The 19498-nt window shown below is 37.6% G+C and overlaps 1 protein-coding gene across 8 annotated transcripts in view; it reads right to left on the bottom strand.

Annotated features, from left to right (window-relative positions):
* Positions 1 to 19498, bottom strand: part of KAT6B (lysine acetyltransferase 6B) — a 174588-nt gene that overhangs the window by 148740 nt on the left and 6350 nt on the right. For all 8 annotated transcript variants that reach the window (XM_019745942.2, XM_074339632.1, XM_019745944.2 and 5 more), the window contains exons 2-3: positions 15747 to 15816; positions 12058 to 12936 (exon numbers count right to left, since the gene is read on the bottom strand). In XM_019745942.2, coding sequence (XP_019601501.2) covers positions 12058 to 12678 — 621 coding nt within the window. In that variant the 5' untranslated portion in view covers positions 12679 to 12936; positions 15747 to 15816. The remainder of the gene's footprint in view (positions 1 to 12057; positions 12937 to 15746; positions 15817 to 19498) is intronic.

Here is a 19498-nt window from a genome sequence, read left to right as displayed (position 1 = left end):
CTGAGGAAACCAAGACTCGGGCTGTACCAACCAGTGGAAAAGTCAGGATCTGAACCTCAGCATTCTGGCTCCAGAGCCACTTCCACACGAGACTCCTTTACAATGATTCTACGATCTCTTTTAGCAAGAGCTGGGGCCCTGCCCAATTAACACATCTAGACTGTTTCCTGGACCACATAAGCAGACCTGTTTGCTCATCTATAAAAGAAGAAAGTTAGCCGCGGGGAGCGATTCCCAAATTTCTGCTGCACAGTGGCATTACCCGGAGATCTTCAAAAACTCCTAATATCTGGCTCCCACCCCCAACATTCTCATTTAATGGGCGATCTGGGAATTGGAATTGTTAAAAGCTCTTCAGATGACTCAAATGTGCAGCAAAGTCTGGGAACTACTGGCCTGAGTCAAACGGGATATTGAAGGCGGGGAGAGGCGAGAGGCTCCAGAAAGATACTCAGGAAATATACAGAGGGTACCCCAAAAATGTATTCACATTTTAAGAAAGGAAAAAACTGTATTAAAATATACTGATAACAAAAGATGAATACAAGTCACATTTGACTTCTGCAATGACAAGAGGTGCTCAACGTGGTTCCCATCAGTGTCCAGACACTTCTGATTACAGCAAACTACCGCTTGAGCAACGCTGACCCAAGTGTTAACATCTCTTAAAATGTGTATACATTTTCTTTTGGCACCCCCGGTATAATCCCAATACTTTACATACAATTTCAGGGATTCACACAGCCCCTGAGAGAAATCCTTGGACCTCAGCTTAAAACCCATGCATTTGGTGGTATCAAAGCTCGCCTGCAACTCTAGTCTGTTATTCTACAGTTGACGAATTATCACACAACAGTTTTACTAAATTAATTCATCACAGAGACAGGAGTGAATGTGATGACTTTTGGTTTTCTATTCTGAAGCATAAACTCCAAATTCAATTAATCAGTGCTTTCCTTTGGGATGTGTATTTGGGAGAAACGAGGAAAGGGATCAGCAGGATAACCCTGTATCAGCACTATCCAAACTGTTTAAACAAGTGCAAAGATTCCTAGACAAGAGAACGGCTGTTGTGAGAAAGGGAGAGGAGAGGGCCGGTCATTAAACCACCTTGGCAAACTGTGGGCTAAGCAAGTTAAATTTCAGAACTTCTCAGGGACTTTAAATCTCAGAATATTATTAGCACCATTAACCCCTTAAAGAACACTGTACTTCCTTCTATCTCAGAACACCGTTTGGGAAAAGCTACCTTAAATGAATCTGAACACGTTTTTTTCAGTGATTCCACTCCTATTTAAACACTAAAAAGGCACTTAGAGGTCTAGGTTTGTAAGAACCTATATGTAACTCTTTTCAGTACCTTTTCTTTAAAAGAAGTTTTTCTTCATCAGGGAAATAAGAGGCCACGTAGTGTAATGGTTAAGTGTACAGACTCTGGAGCCAAGCGTCCTGGGTTTGAATCCTGGCTCTATTACACAACAGCTCTGTGACTTTGGGCAAGTCCGTTAACCTCTTGTGCCTCAGTTCCCTCCTTTGCAAACTAAGAATGAAAAGCAGCACTACCTCGCAGGCAAGTTACCTTATGTACACACTGTAAGCAAGTGCCTTCCTCATAGGAAACTATATGAATGCTGGCTTTTATTATTCATTCCTAAAAGGAAATTTCAATCACTCTAAAAATGAAGATCACTCCTCTGGTCATTTGAGGAAGAATCATTTTGTAACTTCTATAGTGCCCAGACAGTGCTTAATATGTTACAAGAATTCAGTCGCTATGTGTTTGATTTCATCCAAATAAATGAGACACCTAGAAAGTTCAGGTGAAGTGGCTGTACTCCAACCTGTGTGCCAGGGCTGAAAACACCAGCTCCAACACTTCCTGTGTACTGCTGGGCAAGGTACCTTCTCTGGCCTGCTCCTTCATCTGTAAAATTCCATTAATAACAGTACTATTAGGGTGGTGCAAAAGTACTTGCGTTTTAAAAGGTTCAAAATAATTCCAAAAACTGCAATTACCTTCGCACCAACCTAATATCTCTCAGCGTTCATGTAAAATTATTTTCTACATGCTAAATACTTCGAACATCACCTGGTATATAAGAAGCACCACATAAGATGATACTGCTATCTCTGCTCGCCTGTTTTATGTAGAGCCTTCAAATCTAATACCAACTGTTTGTCGTGCACATTGACAAGGCACAAGTGTTGACCTTGTTCTTCTGCTTTTGTTGTCTATCACAGACAAAACAGGGAACTTAAATGGTCACAAACACAACAAATCATGGATTTCAGAAGCGTCAAGGCACTTCCTGTAAGATACATGGTGATGTTCTACTACGTCAGATTTAAAAACGACCTAAAAAGTGGTGGTCTTGATGATACCTATTTATTTCATTTTGCTCTCAAATCTTTAGAAGCTAGAAAAATACATACAATTTGCACCTGATCAATGTTCTGCAAACTGCCTGCAGGCTTGTGTTTATACCTGAGCAAGATTTACTGCTAACCAACATGCCAAGCTAAATGGAAATCAAGATATTACACCATTTTCCAATAAAAAGGTGATTTTATAAGTTGGTATAAATGCTTTGAGAGGATGTAATTGTTGGCATCTTGATATATTTCAGTAGCTGGCGGAAAATGAGATAAGTTGGAAGGTTTACAGAGGGTCAGAGCTCATCAGATGAAAAGATCATCTTTTTTTATCAGCTCTAGAAAGCACATTTATAGGCTGATAACTATACAGTTATTCTTTAACAATTGGAATAGTCAGTATTTCCAAAACATTCCAACTAACTGCAGCTACTGCAGAAGATTCTACTAAAATACTGTGAAATGAAAGGAAATGGAGAATTCTTGAGGTTAACTGCCTTTGAAGATCTTGATTTGATATTTATTTTTTCTGCGTTCTTACCAAGACCTGAAATAATATGACATACATCCACCTGCATGGTATTTTTTCCTTTCACCCAATTTTAGTAAGATGTAGTTAATATGTAACATGTTAGCATGATATTGTTCTTTTTAAATAAGTCAGTTTATTTTTCAGCCTATCTAGAGTTATCTAATTGAAGATTCAAATTTAAATAATAGACATAAAATTCCTCAAATGTTTCTTAAGTCTAACTTACTAAATTGTCTTATACATTTTCATGCCCTCTGTGGGCATTTAAAAACGAAAAACCCTTCTCTACGACTTTCAGTGCACTTCTCAGAAAACATTTTGGATTTCCTAACTCCAGTTGTTAAAAACTCTCAAGCTATTACTGCCAAATCTAGTCTTCAGTTCTTCGACTGATGAGTAAAGAAACACTCAATGGAAGCAGAAGGCAGTCCTTGCTCCCCGTGGAAATGATTCTGTGGGCACCATCAGAACTAGAACTCACGCCTCTGGACTCCCAGCCTTCAGTGTGATTACTCCCCTAAGCTGGGATTCATTCCCTTCTAAGCGAACTTAGACTATGACTATATTACACCATAGGCCCAAAACCTTCAGAGATTTTGTAATCTCCAGTGCAAAAAATGCTTTAGGTTGAGGATACTGACACCACTGTGCAGCAGATAGAAAATTGTCACGCTGCCCCTCTCCACACACACACATACGCACAAGTGTCCACTTCCTAATGCCAAGAACTTGTGAATCTGTCACCTTACATGGCAAAATGACCTTACAGCTGTGATTAAGAACTTTGAGATGAGATGATCTAAGGGGCCCCACCTAATCACATGAAACGTTTAAAAGCTGTCCAGGGCGTGGTCAGAGAGAAATGTAACTATAGAAAAATGGTCAGAGAGATGTGACGCTGCCGGCTTTGAAGAAGGAAGGAAGGGGCCATGAGCCAAGGAATGCAGGCAGCCTACAGAAGATGCAAATAGTGAGGAATCAGATTCTCAACCCTGCTGACACTGATTTTAACCCAATGAAACTCATGTTGGACTTTAGACTTACAGAACTGTAAGACAATAAATTTGCACTGTTTTAAGTCACGAGTTTACGGTAATTTGTTACAGCAGTAATAGAAAACTAACACACACTGGATGAAAGGTTATTCACATGGTTACAAAGTATCACTGTACAGGTTACTTATTAACTACAAAAGGGAAAAAGTGCCTTTAGTAAAAGAGATCTGACAGACAACACCTTAACCAACTGATCAAATAAGCGCCACCAGTAACAAGATAATCTGAAAAGGCTGTATCTCCTGACATGACAAAAGAGGAAATACATAACATCGCCCATGCAGTATTCTTGCCAAAACAGTGTGCCCTGAATCTAATCATAAGGACACAATCAGACAAATACTAATTGGGGGACATCCCACAAGACAACTGGCCTAGACATTTCAAAAATGTGACAGGCAGGAGAAACCAAAAAAAGGGGGAACTGTTCTCTATTAAAGGAGATATGACAACCAATGCAATGCTTGATCCTTAACTGGATCCTGGATCAAAAACAAGTTATAAATGACATTTTGGGGCCATTTGGGGAAATACGGACTGCCCGTTAGATAACACTCTTGTTTCACAGTTGATTTTCTTAGATGAAATAAAAGTTTTGTGGTGATATAGGATAATGTTCCTTGATATATAATTATCATTACAACTTAATATCGTATCTTAGTATCATGTCTGCTATGTATTTTGAAATAGTTCAGCCAAATATGAATATACATGTATATGTGTAAATATGTACACATATAAACACATACACACAAGAGCGAGAGAAAAAGAACAAACGTGGCAAAATGTTAACAACTGGTGAATCTAGGTGAAAGAAATTATTGTATACTTACTGTACTACCCTTTCAACTTTACTGAAACATTACAATCTTGTAAACTACACAGTTGAGAGGGAACTATCTTCCTGGCTTCCTGCATTTGCCTACCTTAGCCAGTCTCCTCCAGCAGTCTAATACATGCAACAGCTTATGTTCTTCAAACAGCCCACATTCTTCCACCAGCAGATCCTGTTTTCTGCTGCTTTACTTACATCTCAAAGCTCAATAGTTAGGGTTGGGCTTGTTTGGCTATAAGGTAGAAGCTTCTACATGATAAAATACTAGTTCGGGGAACAAGTGGATCAAATACCAAATAGGAATCATCATTTCATGTCCTTAATGCGGAATTTTTACTGAGGCATTCTTTGTTTCTCTTTCTATTATTTCTCTTACCCCATCTACTCTTTCCTCTGTTTCTTGAATTTCACCACTCCCATTTCTGATCTGAGAGGGTCACAAGCACGGCAGTAACCCATGGACAAGACGCAGGACCAGCTGCACCAGAAACTAGTACAGGAATATTCAAGGGCTGCCTCTGGCTCCCAGCCCACATCACTGAGTATCAGGCAGCCCAGACCAAGGCTCACCTCCTTCCTGGAGGCCTCACTGCATTCCATATGGCAGCTCACTGACATCAAAGAAGATGGAAGAAATTATCCAAATTCACCAGGCTAGTCCCATTCCCTCCCTTGAACTGTGGAAGAGGCACTGATATCTCAATTACCTCTTCTGCAATACCTTTTTCCCTCCATGCTAAGATTTTGCAATGCTAAAAAAAAGGGGGGTGGGTGTACTGGACTAACAGATGGAGGATTAAGAACAAAAGACCTCCCTGATAGAGGGAACAAGAGCTAAAATGTTTGTATATATACCTACACTATACCTACAATAAGAGTGCAGAGGAACAAAAATTGAACTTGTAAATAAAATTAAGTTGTTCTTCTGAACTGCCTGTGTAAGTACAGACAGGAAAAGGCCCAGCATGGTTTCTATGTATGCTTATGCTGTTTCTAATAGAAAGGACACAATCAAGCCAAAACAAACATCTGTTAACCAGTTAAGTTTGTTAATGAAACAAAATTGCAGCTGGTTTTATCAAAGATCAAAAGTGAAGCAAATTAGAGAAAGGATGTACGAACAAAGCTGGTTTCTAAAAAATAATGGCTAAAGAATTCTAAACCCACTTGTCAAATTAACACAAATCCTTCCTGGATTTTGCTTAGACCACTGATTAGTATTTATTTTATATCTTTGTAGAACCCAGCCTCAGACTTCAAATCTAATTTCATTCACTCTAGAACCATGTCTATTTAGTTCATTTTGCAGACTCTTCAAAATATTACCTTTCATAAAACAAAACCAAAAAAGTTATAGTCTGCACTAATATTTTGCTAATTAAAAGGCTCACTTACAAAAGGAAAAACAATAGCATACAGTTTGCAGCTCCTGGAGACTTCTCTGGGCAGTCCAGTCCCACAGAGAAGCATAACAGTGATTAGCACTTCAGAACGTGCCAAATTGCCATACCTCCTTATCTGACATGTATAAACCACCCGTCACCTGAAGACAGTAAGATAACAGCACCCACACACAAATAAAAACCTACTTTACTCATGGCCCTGTGAACTTAAAATGTCACAAATTACATGGCTGACTCGTTTGCCAAACTTTAATTTAGTGAGCTAATTGATGTTTATGTACTTAGAAACTTTAATAGATTGGAGAGATCAAAGTACCTGAGGAGATGCAGATTCCACATTTTAAATGCTGGTGTAACCAGAGCAGTTTCATCAAATCTACTGTAGTTTAATGTACAGGCCAAGAAAATTAAGTTTATAAACAAAACAAAAAGTCATGAATTTTACAATCAAAGTTTGCTATTGCAATGATAGAACAATCACACTTTCTCGTGTTTCCTTTGTATATTATCACGTACAAAGATAAAATACATAAAAAGAACACAAACTTTCATTGTAAGAAACATCAAAATGTACTATTTATTAAATAAAGTTTGAAGGCAAAGGATGAATAAAAATCTTTGCCATCCAAGTTACAATCAGAATGTATCAGCAAATAGCATTTAACTAACTTAAATAACTTCAAAGCTATATAATATAGATTTTCTTAGCACTGAAAGTATAACAAACGTAGCTGTTACAATCCAAATAGGTATATGGAATATAACAGTAAATTCATGAAAGCTGCTGAAAAGACCTAAAATCAGTCAAGAAACCACATACCCTTAGCACCCTTAATGCCTGGAAGAAAATACCATCAGGACATCAGAAAATAGGATGATCTATGTTTATGCATCATTCATATCAGGATCAAGGGTTGTAGAAAAGACAGCTACAGTATCAAATATATCTAAGATCCAAAGGGTTAAAAAGAATGTTTAACACTCATTTGAAGAGTCAAAAATCCTTTGACATAATGTTTCTACTTTACCTGAAGCCTATTTCATTAAAAGTCTAGACAAGTCCCATCTTGATAAAAGCTCAAAGTGGAACAAGCTGTCATGCATGTCTCAGAGTGCGAGAGAGAAAGACTCATTCACTCTTCATTTTATTTTTCTCCCGACTCAACTAGTTTTCAGACAATCCAAGTGCTCTCTCAACAACTAATACCTGTACTATCTGCTCACAATAGTCCTAAGATATTCTATTTTGAAGAACTTCTGAAGCTTAAGTAACCACACGAACTACAATCTTTTTCCATCCCTGACCCTGGAACAGAAAGTAATTGATTTACCTATTCTTTCACATTATCATAGGGTGCCATCTGACTTTTGTCATTCTACAACTGACTTTTTTCCATACCAATTCCAAAATTCAGGTTATATGAAAGAGTATTATTTTGCAACATTTAGGGCTTTATCCAACTTTCAGTTGAATACACTTAGCTAAGCGTTCTTTGAGAAATGTGACATCTGCAATACAAAGGACACCAATTCAAAGGAAAACTAAGGACAACACAGAGGAGGACATTTGGACTCTCCATAATTAGCAGATAAAAAATACACACATTCCTGCCAAAAAGATGCAGCGTTGTCTGAGACTATAAATGATTCCCCTAGGGCTGAGAGACCTCTGGAAGCGTGCCCCATCGAAGAACAATATCGAGGAGTGGATGGTCCTTCACAAAACAAAGGCGATTGGAAAAGTCCCAGGGAGAAGGTCGGGGGTGGGTGTCTCTGTAGGGCAGGGATGATGGGCCTTGAGATTAGGGGACAGAGTGGAGAAAACTGAAGAAAGTAAAATCTAAAGATAAAGTTCTTTAATTTATGACACGTATACAACAAAAAAAACTGATGTATGATGTACATTAACCTTCTATTTATGGAAACAGTTCCTATAACACTGCCAAAAATCCTAATACAATATCTCCCTAAAAGAGGTGGGGGGAAAGTAGAAAAAAACAACTGAACAAGCCAAGACCACCACTTTTGTCTCTCAGCCCCATTTCTGATCATCTGTGCTCCTTTTTAAACTCACCTTGATTTTTTTTCTTATTGGCAGCAACATTGCTTTTGCACTTACGTTTGAATGTTTTTGTAAGATTCTAATAGTTATTTCATTTCTTAAAAGAAAAAAATCAAAAGCCCTACCTGATAATATTAGTGTCTCCCTTTCCAACTACAGTAGCCTAGAATGAGAGTTCACATATCTTATGTACTGTACTAGAAACATACCAAGACTTGTCACTTAATAAATTTTAGAAAGATATTCCCAATGAAGTGAAATAGCAAGGAAACTGTTTAAAACTGAACTAAAGGGATTTTATAAAAATGCTAAAGCCCAAATGTTCAAATGGAATCCTAATGCTACAAAGTCTGTGACGACGAAAGTCTCTCTTAGAATATTTGACTTTCCAAAGTCCTCACAATCTGACCTAATTGAGCTTTACCACTTAATGAGAAACACTAATACTATCCTTTAGGAGTTCCCTCACCAAGTCAGAGATAAAGTTTTATCTTCAGTGGTTTAATTCATTTCCGTATCACCTCACCAAAGAGAGCTTTCTTAAATAAATACAAAGAAGTTATGCTAAGAAGCCAGTGTGGTAATATCCAATTTGAATTCTAGACTATCAGAAGATGTGCAATTACATTTCAGAAAGGAAAGGAGCCCTTCTATTTTAACTTGCATTGTATTCCTCCTCGCAGTCATGCATAGGAATGATGATGATGTTAAATCTAATTAGACACAGATTTACTATTTCCCCTACTGCCTTCCCATATTGCTAGTATTATAAATAGTATGTGCTTTAAAAACTGTAGTAGGCTCATTGCAGCTACCACATTTAAAATGCCAGAAATCTATTTGTTGAGGGAAAACTGCTTCTAAGCATTTGCAGAACTGGAAGAGATACTTTTACTGTTGATGAAAAGCCACCACTGCGGACCAGTAGACAGCCGGGCAGTGAAGAGGTGTAGAGTCAGTCTCCTTACAATCTTGGCGTCACCACTCACCAGCTCTATATGTGACCTTGGACAAATTACTTAGCGTTTGAGCCTCCGTTTTTCATCTGTAAAATCAGGATAATAATCTATGGTCCTCACAGTTACTGTGATAAGGAGATAATGAATGTAAAGCACTTGGAATAGTGCCAGGATTTAACCCTTAAAAAATGTTAGTTCTTATTTTTACTATTTTTTTTCTTTTTTACAATTAAACGAAACTGCTCAGCAAAAGTAACTAGAATAACAGCTTCTCTGAAAGACATCAGTTGACTAAACTATAATTGAGATTACCGCTGTACAAACAGTTGCTATTTATATCATAAATGTCCTCCCACGGTGCAAACTCCACGGACTTCTTCTAGCACAAGAGCCATGATAATCTGTCTTTCAAATATATTAGAAAAAGTCCATATACAAGAAACAACAGTACAACCAATCTACATGCAGATCTAAGTTCAGCAGCTGAAGCAAGAATAATCATTAACATTTTATGGTTTTAGAGTAAGAAACTCAAAATATTTTCTACAGTACAAACAAAATGTTCACATTGGCTATTTAACATTTTGGATCCTTTTGAGAATTTGATATAAAAAAAAACCATAGGCCCTGACCCCAGAAAAACACGTGGATACACATCACAGTTCAATTCCAGGGGATTTGTGACCTACCTTCCCCAAGCTTATTCGTGGACCCTGTATAAGAATTTCTATTACATTTGCTTAGCAAGTTTACATGATTTTAAACTACTTACCACTTGCAATCTCTAAGGGCAATATATTATGTTGTAGTTTTTACTACATTTTTCAAGGAAAAATGCTATTGTAATATACAATACAAAACAATATAATACACTGTAGCCAAACTGACTTGACCTGATTTTCATTTATTTTTATTTGTTCTTTTTTAAGAATTAGATTATGATTACTCAATAAAACTGTTCTCCAAATTTGATCAAGTAAAAATTTCATCAAGCTTTCCTTATATGATGATGCTAACTGGACAATTTAAAGATCAGCATCACAAAAAGAGCACGAACAACTGCATGCTAAGCAATAAATTACACTGTTCTCAATCCTAGACACTTTCGGACATGAATTTTCCTTTAGACTAAAAATACTTCTGTACAGATGCTGTATGAAAAAAAAATATGATAAGGTTAGCAAGAAATGGTGGGCAAGGTGAAAGAGAAGGATAGGAAAGGGACTGTGGAAAATTTGTAGTGACTCCTCTACCACAAGGAAAAATATCCCCTGGACCACAAAATAATTGAAACATACTATTAAACTGCCTAAAGCTGTCTTAATTAGTCCACGTACCTGATCATTATCAAACCTTAATAGACCTTAGGGTAATGTATATATTTTAAAAACAAAGATATCCAAATCCATCAAGAAATGACTCTATATTCCCTTAAGGAATCTCCTCACTGTATAAGCTTTTATAAAAATATTTAATGAGAAACAGAAGTGCTTAGTGTGGCTGTGTCAGACACAAGAATTAGGATTTGAATCACGTGATGCATATTTTTTTTAAACAAATGTTATTAATGGAAAGAAAATTTCACAGTTTTACTTCTTTCTCTATGCCCACATTCTCTCACAAAGAATTGGGGTTAGTTACACATATGCAAATACCACCAAAGCACAAAAATCAATGTCCAGAAAAATTAACAAAATAAAAATATAGTTAAGGTATAAATGCTAGGGTTCTATATTAGCTCATAGAGCTGGGTCCCTATCAGCTTAAAGCCCTGAGAGAGAAGCAGGGTCTATCTTAGGTTGGCAGTATCCAAAGAGGAAAAACACACCATCAGGAAGGAGCACAACTGTTCCTAACAGTGTGTTTCCATCACTTCTAAAAATGCAGTTAACAGTACAACTACCCTTTCCATCAACAATGGGTAATGGTTTACAAGATGAAAAGTTAACTGGTATCAACGTATCCACTGGCCCACAGGACAGACTACAAGCCCTGAAGCTGAAGGGCTTGGATTATTACAAACAAATTGCTGTGACTCTACTTTGGTTATCGTTTGGGCAGTAATTTCAATAGCTTTGAAACAAAACAAAGGGAAATCCTACTCAACCAAAGACTTACAATTGTAGCATTAACTTAGGGCGATATCTTCTATATATGTATAAACACTACAGCAATAACAGAAGGCCCAGAGAAACACCAGAGTGTAAGAAAAGAGACAAAATAAACATTCACTTTCACCCACTGAGAAGTAGACAATAATAAATGACTTCAAATTGAAATAGACAGGATTTAGGTCACATATTAAAACAATTCCAGTATTAAAATAATTAATCTAAAAAATAATAAAATAAAAATAAAAAATAATTAATCTATAAATTCTTCTCTGAAAATAATAAAGAGAAAAAATATCAATTATAACTCAATAAAGCTGAAAAATAAAGATAAATGATAAAAGAGAAAAACATACAGTGGATTTTCTTAGATTTTCAAGACTACGTATATGTGCTCCTGCCTTGAGGAAGGGGGATTCAAGTTACCTATCATGGTCCCTTCAAGCACTCACAGGTTAACAACTAAAGTTTAAAAAACAAATCGCATAATCGTCACGTTAAATTTTTAGTTGACCGATGAGGAAGCCCTCAATACGCTATAAAACACTATAGAACACTTTATATATAAGTCAATATGTACATTTCAAAACACGAAAGCGTGCTCTCAGGCAAAACACTTGATGTTATCCAACTTCACTCAGAACTTTTGGCCATACAGAATTTAACTTCAACTGTACAAGTCAAATTGGCAATCTTTAGAATGCACTGGCATTCTCTCTTCACTTACCTGGTCTTTTTCATGGGGTAGAAGGCTGACAGGTGGGAGCGAGGATGGGAACGCGCTGGGGTATTTGGGAGCCCCACTGCCATCTGAGCTTCCATAGTTGACCCTGTACTGCGGCCCGTCTTTCAGTAACCTCCCATTGTTCACTGCACGTTTGGCCCCCAGGCGCAGCCGCTGCTGAAAGGCTGGGTTGTTGGTGGTGCTTGTGAGATCACTTTGATTTCTGAGATACTTCTCGATGTTCTTCAGGGAGGAGCCATTTGGCTCCTCAAGTCCTTCAATTGCTCTCCTTAAAAGTTTATTCCAATCCACATTGCGGAGATCACTGCATGTTCCTCTAGACCCCTTGGTTGACTTAGGAAAAGTGCCTGGTTTAACTGATGAAAAGCGCCCAGGGTTGTCTGGGTCCTTATAGGAGGCAAGGCCTTTGTTGGTGACTTTGAGAACAGAGCCATCCTGAACACTGAGTTCCAGCTGTTCAGAGACGGTCTTCTTATCCAACCCATGGGAAGTGCTGACTGCATGGCAGATTCTCTCTTCAGAGGGCCTTTGCTTTTGCTTTTTTATTTTCTGTATAGCTTCAAGAATCCACTCTGTATAAAGTGGGTTTGCAAGTTTTACCATGGTTGACAAATGACTTCTTCAATACAAAAGTTACCCATAGAGGTTCTCCTTGTATTTAACAGAACTTGCGCATTTAAAAGTCACTTACAATTCAATAAATGGGCAGAGTATTCCAGACCATACTAAGCAACATCTTACAAACATCCATCCTTAAGAGATTAAAAAGAGAACAAACAGGCAGTGTTGATAGTTGTCTTATTTCACCAACAGGAAAGACTGCATTCAGGTGAAGAACATCTTGAACAAGGAAATCAAGACCTTAAAGGATAAATAGGGAGAAAGGCTCTTAATAAGAGAACTTTTAAAAATAAACGAAAAGGATTCTTTTAATATTATTTTTTTTCTGATGCAAAATGACCCCAGAAGTAATGACAGGAAGGTATAATGTAACAAAGCCACAGTGACTATATTTTCCAATCAGAAATTGGGTCTAAGTCTGAGAAAGAATTTTTTGTTTTAGGATTTTTTCCACTTGTTATTTATATGAAATCATTTATGGGGCATTTAAGAGATCACATCTAAGTTATATATTTAATGGTTAACCTTTATTGAAATTAATACAATTACATGAAGGTGGTTCAAGATATACGTCTATCATAAACATATAATCAACATCAAAGAATTAGTCTATGATACAAAAAATTTGATGGAAGTACATTAAACTTAAGAAATCTTAAAACTTATAAAAGAGCAATAATCCTGATTCTTCTACTTCAGCTGGATACAATATTTCTCAAGTCTCATAAGAAAATTTCCCATCTAGCCACTTCTATAGAATCACATTCTCCCATCCTTTTGAAAAGGGTCTGTGACACTCTCTAACCAACAGGTTGGAAAACTGAAACTAACATAGTAACATAACCCTTTACCTTTTAAACAATGTAGCATTCTAGGTATCTTAGTACCTAGTTAGCTTAATATAAGGAAGATTCATACAAATCTGATTCCAGGTGGACAGTGGTATTGCTCTGAGAGCCTCCTCCTGCACATAAAAACACCCTGGATCTCTAATCTGGTATTGAGTACACCTGCAAAGAGCACCGGGAGAAAGGGCCCTGGCCTGGGAGTAGGGCAATAATAACATATCCCTCAGAGGATTGGTGAGAGAATTAAGTGCACACAGTATCTAATATTCAATATACAGTCATCACTTCCATCAAATGTGACGTCTACATACACACTCTGAAAAAAGTCTTACAAAATACAAAATTAAAGTTATCTCTGGCTATTTAGATTTAATGTACCTTTAAAAAGGAAAATAATGTTTTCCTCAAAACTTCAGCCAGATACCCTGGAGAATATGACATTTGCTCACAAAGATTCTGTGGCTAAAACACTGAACCATTGAACTACACTTGTTCAGTCAGTTTGAAAGAAGCAACTTAAAAAGGACTCTCCCTCCTTTTCATCAGTAAATTATAGGTTCACCCCATTTTTTTCCCCTCAGATTCAGAAACTTGGGGCTGACGGGACCTTAGAGTTCAGTCAGTCCAACCTCTAGTTATTCCAGTAAACAATCCCTTGTTCAATATCCCTACAGATGAGCCATAAAATCTCAAAATACACCCAGCAAGTGAGAGCGTGTCGCTTTTTGAGGCAGCTCACGCCACTGTTATACAGCTCTACTTGTATTTCTTGCTCGCTGAGGCCAAAATTTATCTTCTGCCCACTAGTCCTAGTTCCTGTGGAACAATCTCAAGAAATTCTTTTTTTTTTTTTTTTTTTTAAGGAGGGTGCAGCTCATAAGTGGCCCATGCAGGGATCGAACCAGCAACCATGGTGTTATTAGCACGACTCTCTAACCAACTGAGCTAACCCGCCACCCCAAGAAATTCTTATTCTTTAATATGACCAGCTTTCGAATATTTCAAAACAAGTATCTTTTGAAAACCACTCCAGTCAAACCCCATTCTACCTCCAGCCCACTTTAGACCACTCATCTCTCAGTTCCTTAACACTTCATATATCGCATGGTTTCCAAGCACCTCTTTCTTTGGGTTGCTCACTAGTGGCTAATGTCCATCTTAAAGTCTGGCAGCTCAGGCATTGTCCAATTTTATTTTTTTTACTTTTATTTATTTAAGTGTGTTTTTCCAGGACTCATCTGCTCCAAGTCAAGTAACTGCCTCAATTTAGTTGTGGAGGGCGCAGCTCACAGTGGCCCATGCGGGGATTGAACCGGCAACCTTGTTGTTAAGAGCAATGCGCTCTAACCAACTGAGCTAACTGGCTGCCCCCGCATTATCCAATTATAAATGCAATCCAAGGTTACGTGAACTTTCGTAACAACTGGCTCATACTAAGCATGCCGTCCAACTACAAACCCCAGATCTTCTTTCAAAAAGGCTGTCAAGTCTTTCCATCCCCTTCCTTGTGCAAATTTAAATGCTGGGATTTAAATTTTATTACAGTTCAAGTTCATTTCGTTGGCTTGAGTCTATCTTCCAACCTATTAAAGATTGTTTTGAATTTTGATTCTGTCATCTGTCATCTGCAAATCTAATAAGCACTTCCCTCTATGTCATTATATAAATCATTGACAAAAATGTTAGAGTTGGAACATGGTGTGTTTAGGAATGAAATCATTGGCTTTCAGAGCGCAACCACTTTCACGATAAAGTACAGGAATCATTCTGTGTTAGAAAGCTTAGAACAGGAAGCTGGTCTTTCCAAACCAAAATGGTTTTGGGCTAAAATTTCATTAGAAGGCATTTCACTGTGTCCAAGTAATTATTTCATCTTTCATCATTTATTCAGGCTGAATCAACTAATTTAATTTGATTGCACAAAATACAACTGTAAGAAGCAGGAAAAGAAGTCACAGAAAAGTATCCTATATTGCAAAGTTGCTTACAGGCATCTCGGTTACACAAGCAAATGAACATACAAAACATACATTAAAACAAAATACATTTCATAACTAATAAATACTAAAAATATACCTTCATGACAAGCAGTTACCACAATCCTTACCCATAATCAAAAGAATCATTCATCTCTATTACCGACACATTTCAGGAAGACTGACATTTTATATCTTAAAAATATAATAAAATAAGGAAAAATACCAGAATTGGAACGCCAAATGTTTTAACAGTCCATGACAAAAAAGAAGATTGTCCAGATCTTCAGGCAAATCTGCCAAAAGAAAAAAAAGTAACTGTCAATGTGGGCATGAGGACGTCCCCTCAACTCAGCACCACCCATGGCTCCACAACTATACTCACTACACAGAGTTGCAATGAGTGATGAGTACACTACATCCACCGATACATTAACTTTCTCATACACGTAAAAAATATTTAAGAACAGGGGAACCGGGACAAGAAATGAAGCCCCAGAGCAACTGACTAGAGAGATAAAATGTGCACTCCTTTAAGATCAGACTTGTTCTCCAAGTGTTAAAATACAGGTTTGTGATAGAGCCTAAGAAAGAATCTCATCATGAAAAAGAAAATCCCACTATTACTCAAATAGCCAGGTAGGTATAACATTTTTCGGGGCGGGGGGGGGGGGGGGCAGGGAGGGGATGTGAAGAATCAAACATTGTTTAAAAGTCAGTATTAACTTTCCCAGGCAACATTCAGTATTTGTCCCAAAGGTCACCTGGCATCTAGGTACTGATTGGACCATTAAGATATGGCCAATACCTGCACCTAAGAGAAGGAGGTACCAGTTTCCACAACCGTAAGTATGGGTTCACACAAGTCATGTTTTAGGACAATACTGATCATTTTTACTTCTGAGACAAAAAGTAAATAAATTTTAAACAACCCTGTGAATAACTGCAAGTTATCTTATACAAAACAACCAAGCAACCTTAGATCCTTCTTCCCCTCCTCAGCCCGAGACTACACCCCACTCAATTTAATCTCAAAATTAGCTCTCATCTGACACCAACCAATGGAGTTAATTAGGCAGAAGCAGATGTAACTCAGCAGCTCTTTGCTATAAGCAGAATCAGTGTTTTTTAACACACATACACAGCTAGGAGAGGAGCAAAATCAGAAGTCTCTTATCAGTAGCCAATTCTCAACTAAACACATGTATATTATCCATTTTGTATATTATCCACTGCAAATTTTTTAATCCTATGCTGGTTTGTTTCTGAGATCCCACTGGCCCCACTGTAAATTGGGATATGCTAAGAGAATAGATTGAAAACCAATTTAATTTTAGTCTAAGCAGTATCTAACTAGAAAGACAAATCTACAGGGAAAAAAAATACCTAATTCATTCAAAAGCCAAACAGAAATGGCTTTTCGCCCCCAATTTGGAATTAGCCCCACAACTTCTCTTTTTCAGAGCACTAGGATTTGTTCCTACAAAGATAGGACATTCTATCAGTTCAATCCTAAAAATCATTATTCTCTTTTCATTTTTTTCTATAAAAACTTGAAAGTTGGACTAAAAGTCTACCAAAAAGTGAGTGAATCATTCCAAATTAATTCTGGGGACTCCTGCTACATCAAATTAAATTATTCTATTTTCTGAGGTTTTGAATCGTTTTATTTTTAACTACAAAATAATATCAGTAAATTATATGGTTGTATCATACAGGCTTATAATAAAACACTATTTACACCATTCATTTCAAACCATTCTAAACAGATCTAGAGAAATGCTTAGTCCGACACTGAGCTTTTGGCTTCATTACTATTACATAAATATCAACACTATTCAGAAATATTCATGTCAGCATAAGAAAAGTCAAAATATATCCTGGATCATAAATAGTATGTGAAGCCTCCTCCAAGCTTTTACTAAAGCTGTGTGTTGTTTCAAAATCAATGTCATAACACTCGAGTCATGAGATTATGGATGAGCCAAAAACAGTGGTAGAAAAAATAAAGATTAATAATAGAGTTTACTCCTTTGTCATCTCCAGTTTTACTTGCTAACAGTTATTTTTAGCCCTCTCACTTTTATATGCTCCTGGATATTTTCACAGCCTATTATGTAACTGGGTGAGGATCCACAAATCCTAACAGTATCTTCTGAAACTGAACGTACACTGCTTACGGAAAGGGACATTAACTTCTTTCCCTCTATAACCACCCAGCACAGACTGGCACAGTTGCTCAAAATAGCATCCTCGGTTCACAAATAACGGCTGTCTGACAACATCAAACATCGTCCACATGGTGATACTGGTTAACTAGCAAGTCTATTTCCCCTAAAATCAATGCTGGAGGCCCAAAATATGTGAGTTGGGAGGTGAGGTTATAAATACTAATCAAAGAACAACCAACAAATACTTAGCAAGATGTTGTGTGGGTGTGCAGCCCTCTGAGGGGTGCTATGTGGGTAAGATGTAATTAGACACCATTTGGTGGCTCCTCAAAACTTAAACATAAAACTACCCTATGACCCCGCAATTCCACTTCTAGGTATATACCCCAAAGAACTGAACACAGGGACTCACATAAGTACATATACACATATTCATGATAGCACTATTCACAATAGACAAAAAGTGGAAAGAGCCCAAATGCCCAGCAACAGATGACAAAATGTGGTATATATCCATACGCCGGAATACTATTCAGTCATGAAAAGGAACTAAGTACTGATACTGATACATGCTACCATGTGGGTGAACCACAAAAACATGTTGTGAAAGAAGCCAGACACAAAAGGTTATGTGTATAATTCTATATATATGACACACCCAGAATAGATAAATCCATAAATAGAACACGGATTGGTAGGGCCTTGTGTGTGTGTGTGTGTGTGTGTGTGTGTGTGTGTGCGCGCGCGCGCAAGCGCGCCGGGGTGGGGGAGGAGGTATTTTGGATTGATGAAACGGTTTTGGAACTAGGTAAAGGTGGTGGTCACACAACACTGTGAATGTACTAAATGTCACTGAATTGTTCACTTTAAAATGGTTAGTTTTATGTTATATGAATTTTGCCTCAGTCAATTCTTTTTTAAGAAACAAAGCACTAAATTGAACCATAATAACACCAACCATTTTCTGACAACTACTGTGAGCCAGGCACTTTACATGGATTATCAGGAAACCTTAAAACAACCCTGCAAGATAAAGATAGCATTGTTGCCCATTTTGCAAAAGGAAAACTAGCCCTGACTTGGTCAAGACCTCAGACCACTAAGTCATGAAGAACTTTAATTCAGAGGTTAAAATCTAAACCTTTCCTGTCTCTCCCCTGGTTTTCAAACTAGGCTCCCTGGATCTCTTGTGAGAAAGTGCCTTGGGCTTTACACTACCGGTGCCTCTTGTGAGTCAAACGCTAGGACCACCATTAACCTCTTGTACCAAACAAAGCACCTCCACCTCAACTGTTCTATACACAGTGGGCTTCTCCATGAGATTTCACTTCAAAGAAAGGAGAAAGGTCTGGAAACAACCATGACTTCACCTTGCTGTGTGAGGATGGGCAGAACAGCCCTTGGAGGGATGAGCCCTTGAAAGACGGCACAACTTGAATCACTGCCGTCTCAGCACCCAAATTCAAAGCCTTCATGACCCCATGTAGACAACAGCTTCTTAGCAGCCTACTACTCTTTGTCTTACAGGAAGCTTTTAGCTTTCCTACTATTTTAGCATTCACTTCCCACTTTGTGTTATGCTTATTTGTGTACTGATCTCATTTTTCTTAATAGACTGTAAAATTCTTAAGAACAGGATTCATAGTTGATTCACCTTGGTATGTCCCAAGATTTCCCAGGACCACAACTTGAACATAAGAGGGGTTTGATGCCTATTTGCTAAATGAACTCATCAGTGAATGAATGAAGGAAATCTAGAAGGCACAGAAGCTAAGAAGGAACTGTCACACAAAGGGACACAGAGTCC

Source organism: Rhinolophus sinicus, linkage group LG07, assembly GCF_036562045.2.
Source record: "Rhinolophus sinicus isolate RSC01 linkage group LG07, ASM3656204v1, whole genome shotgun sequence".
Taxonomy (NCBI): domain Eukaryota; kingdom Metazoa; phylum Chordata; class Mammalia; order Chiroptera; family Rhinolophidae; genus Rhinolophus; species Rhinolophus sinicus.
Note: the sequence above shows the minus strand (reverse complement) of the source record. Positions and strands in the feature narration are given on the sequence as shown.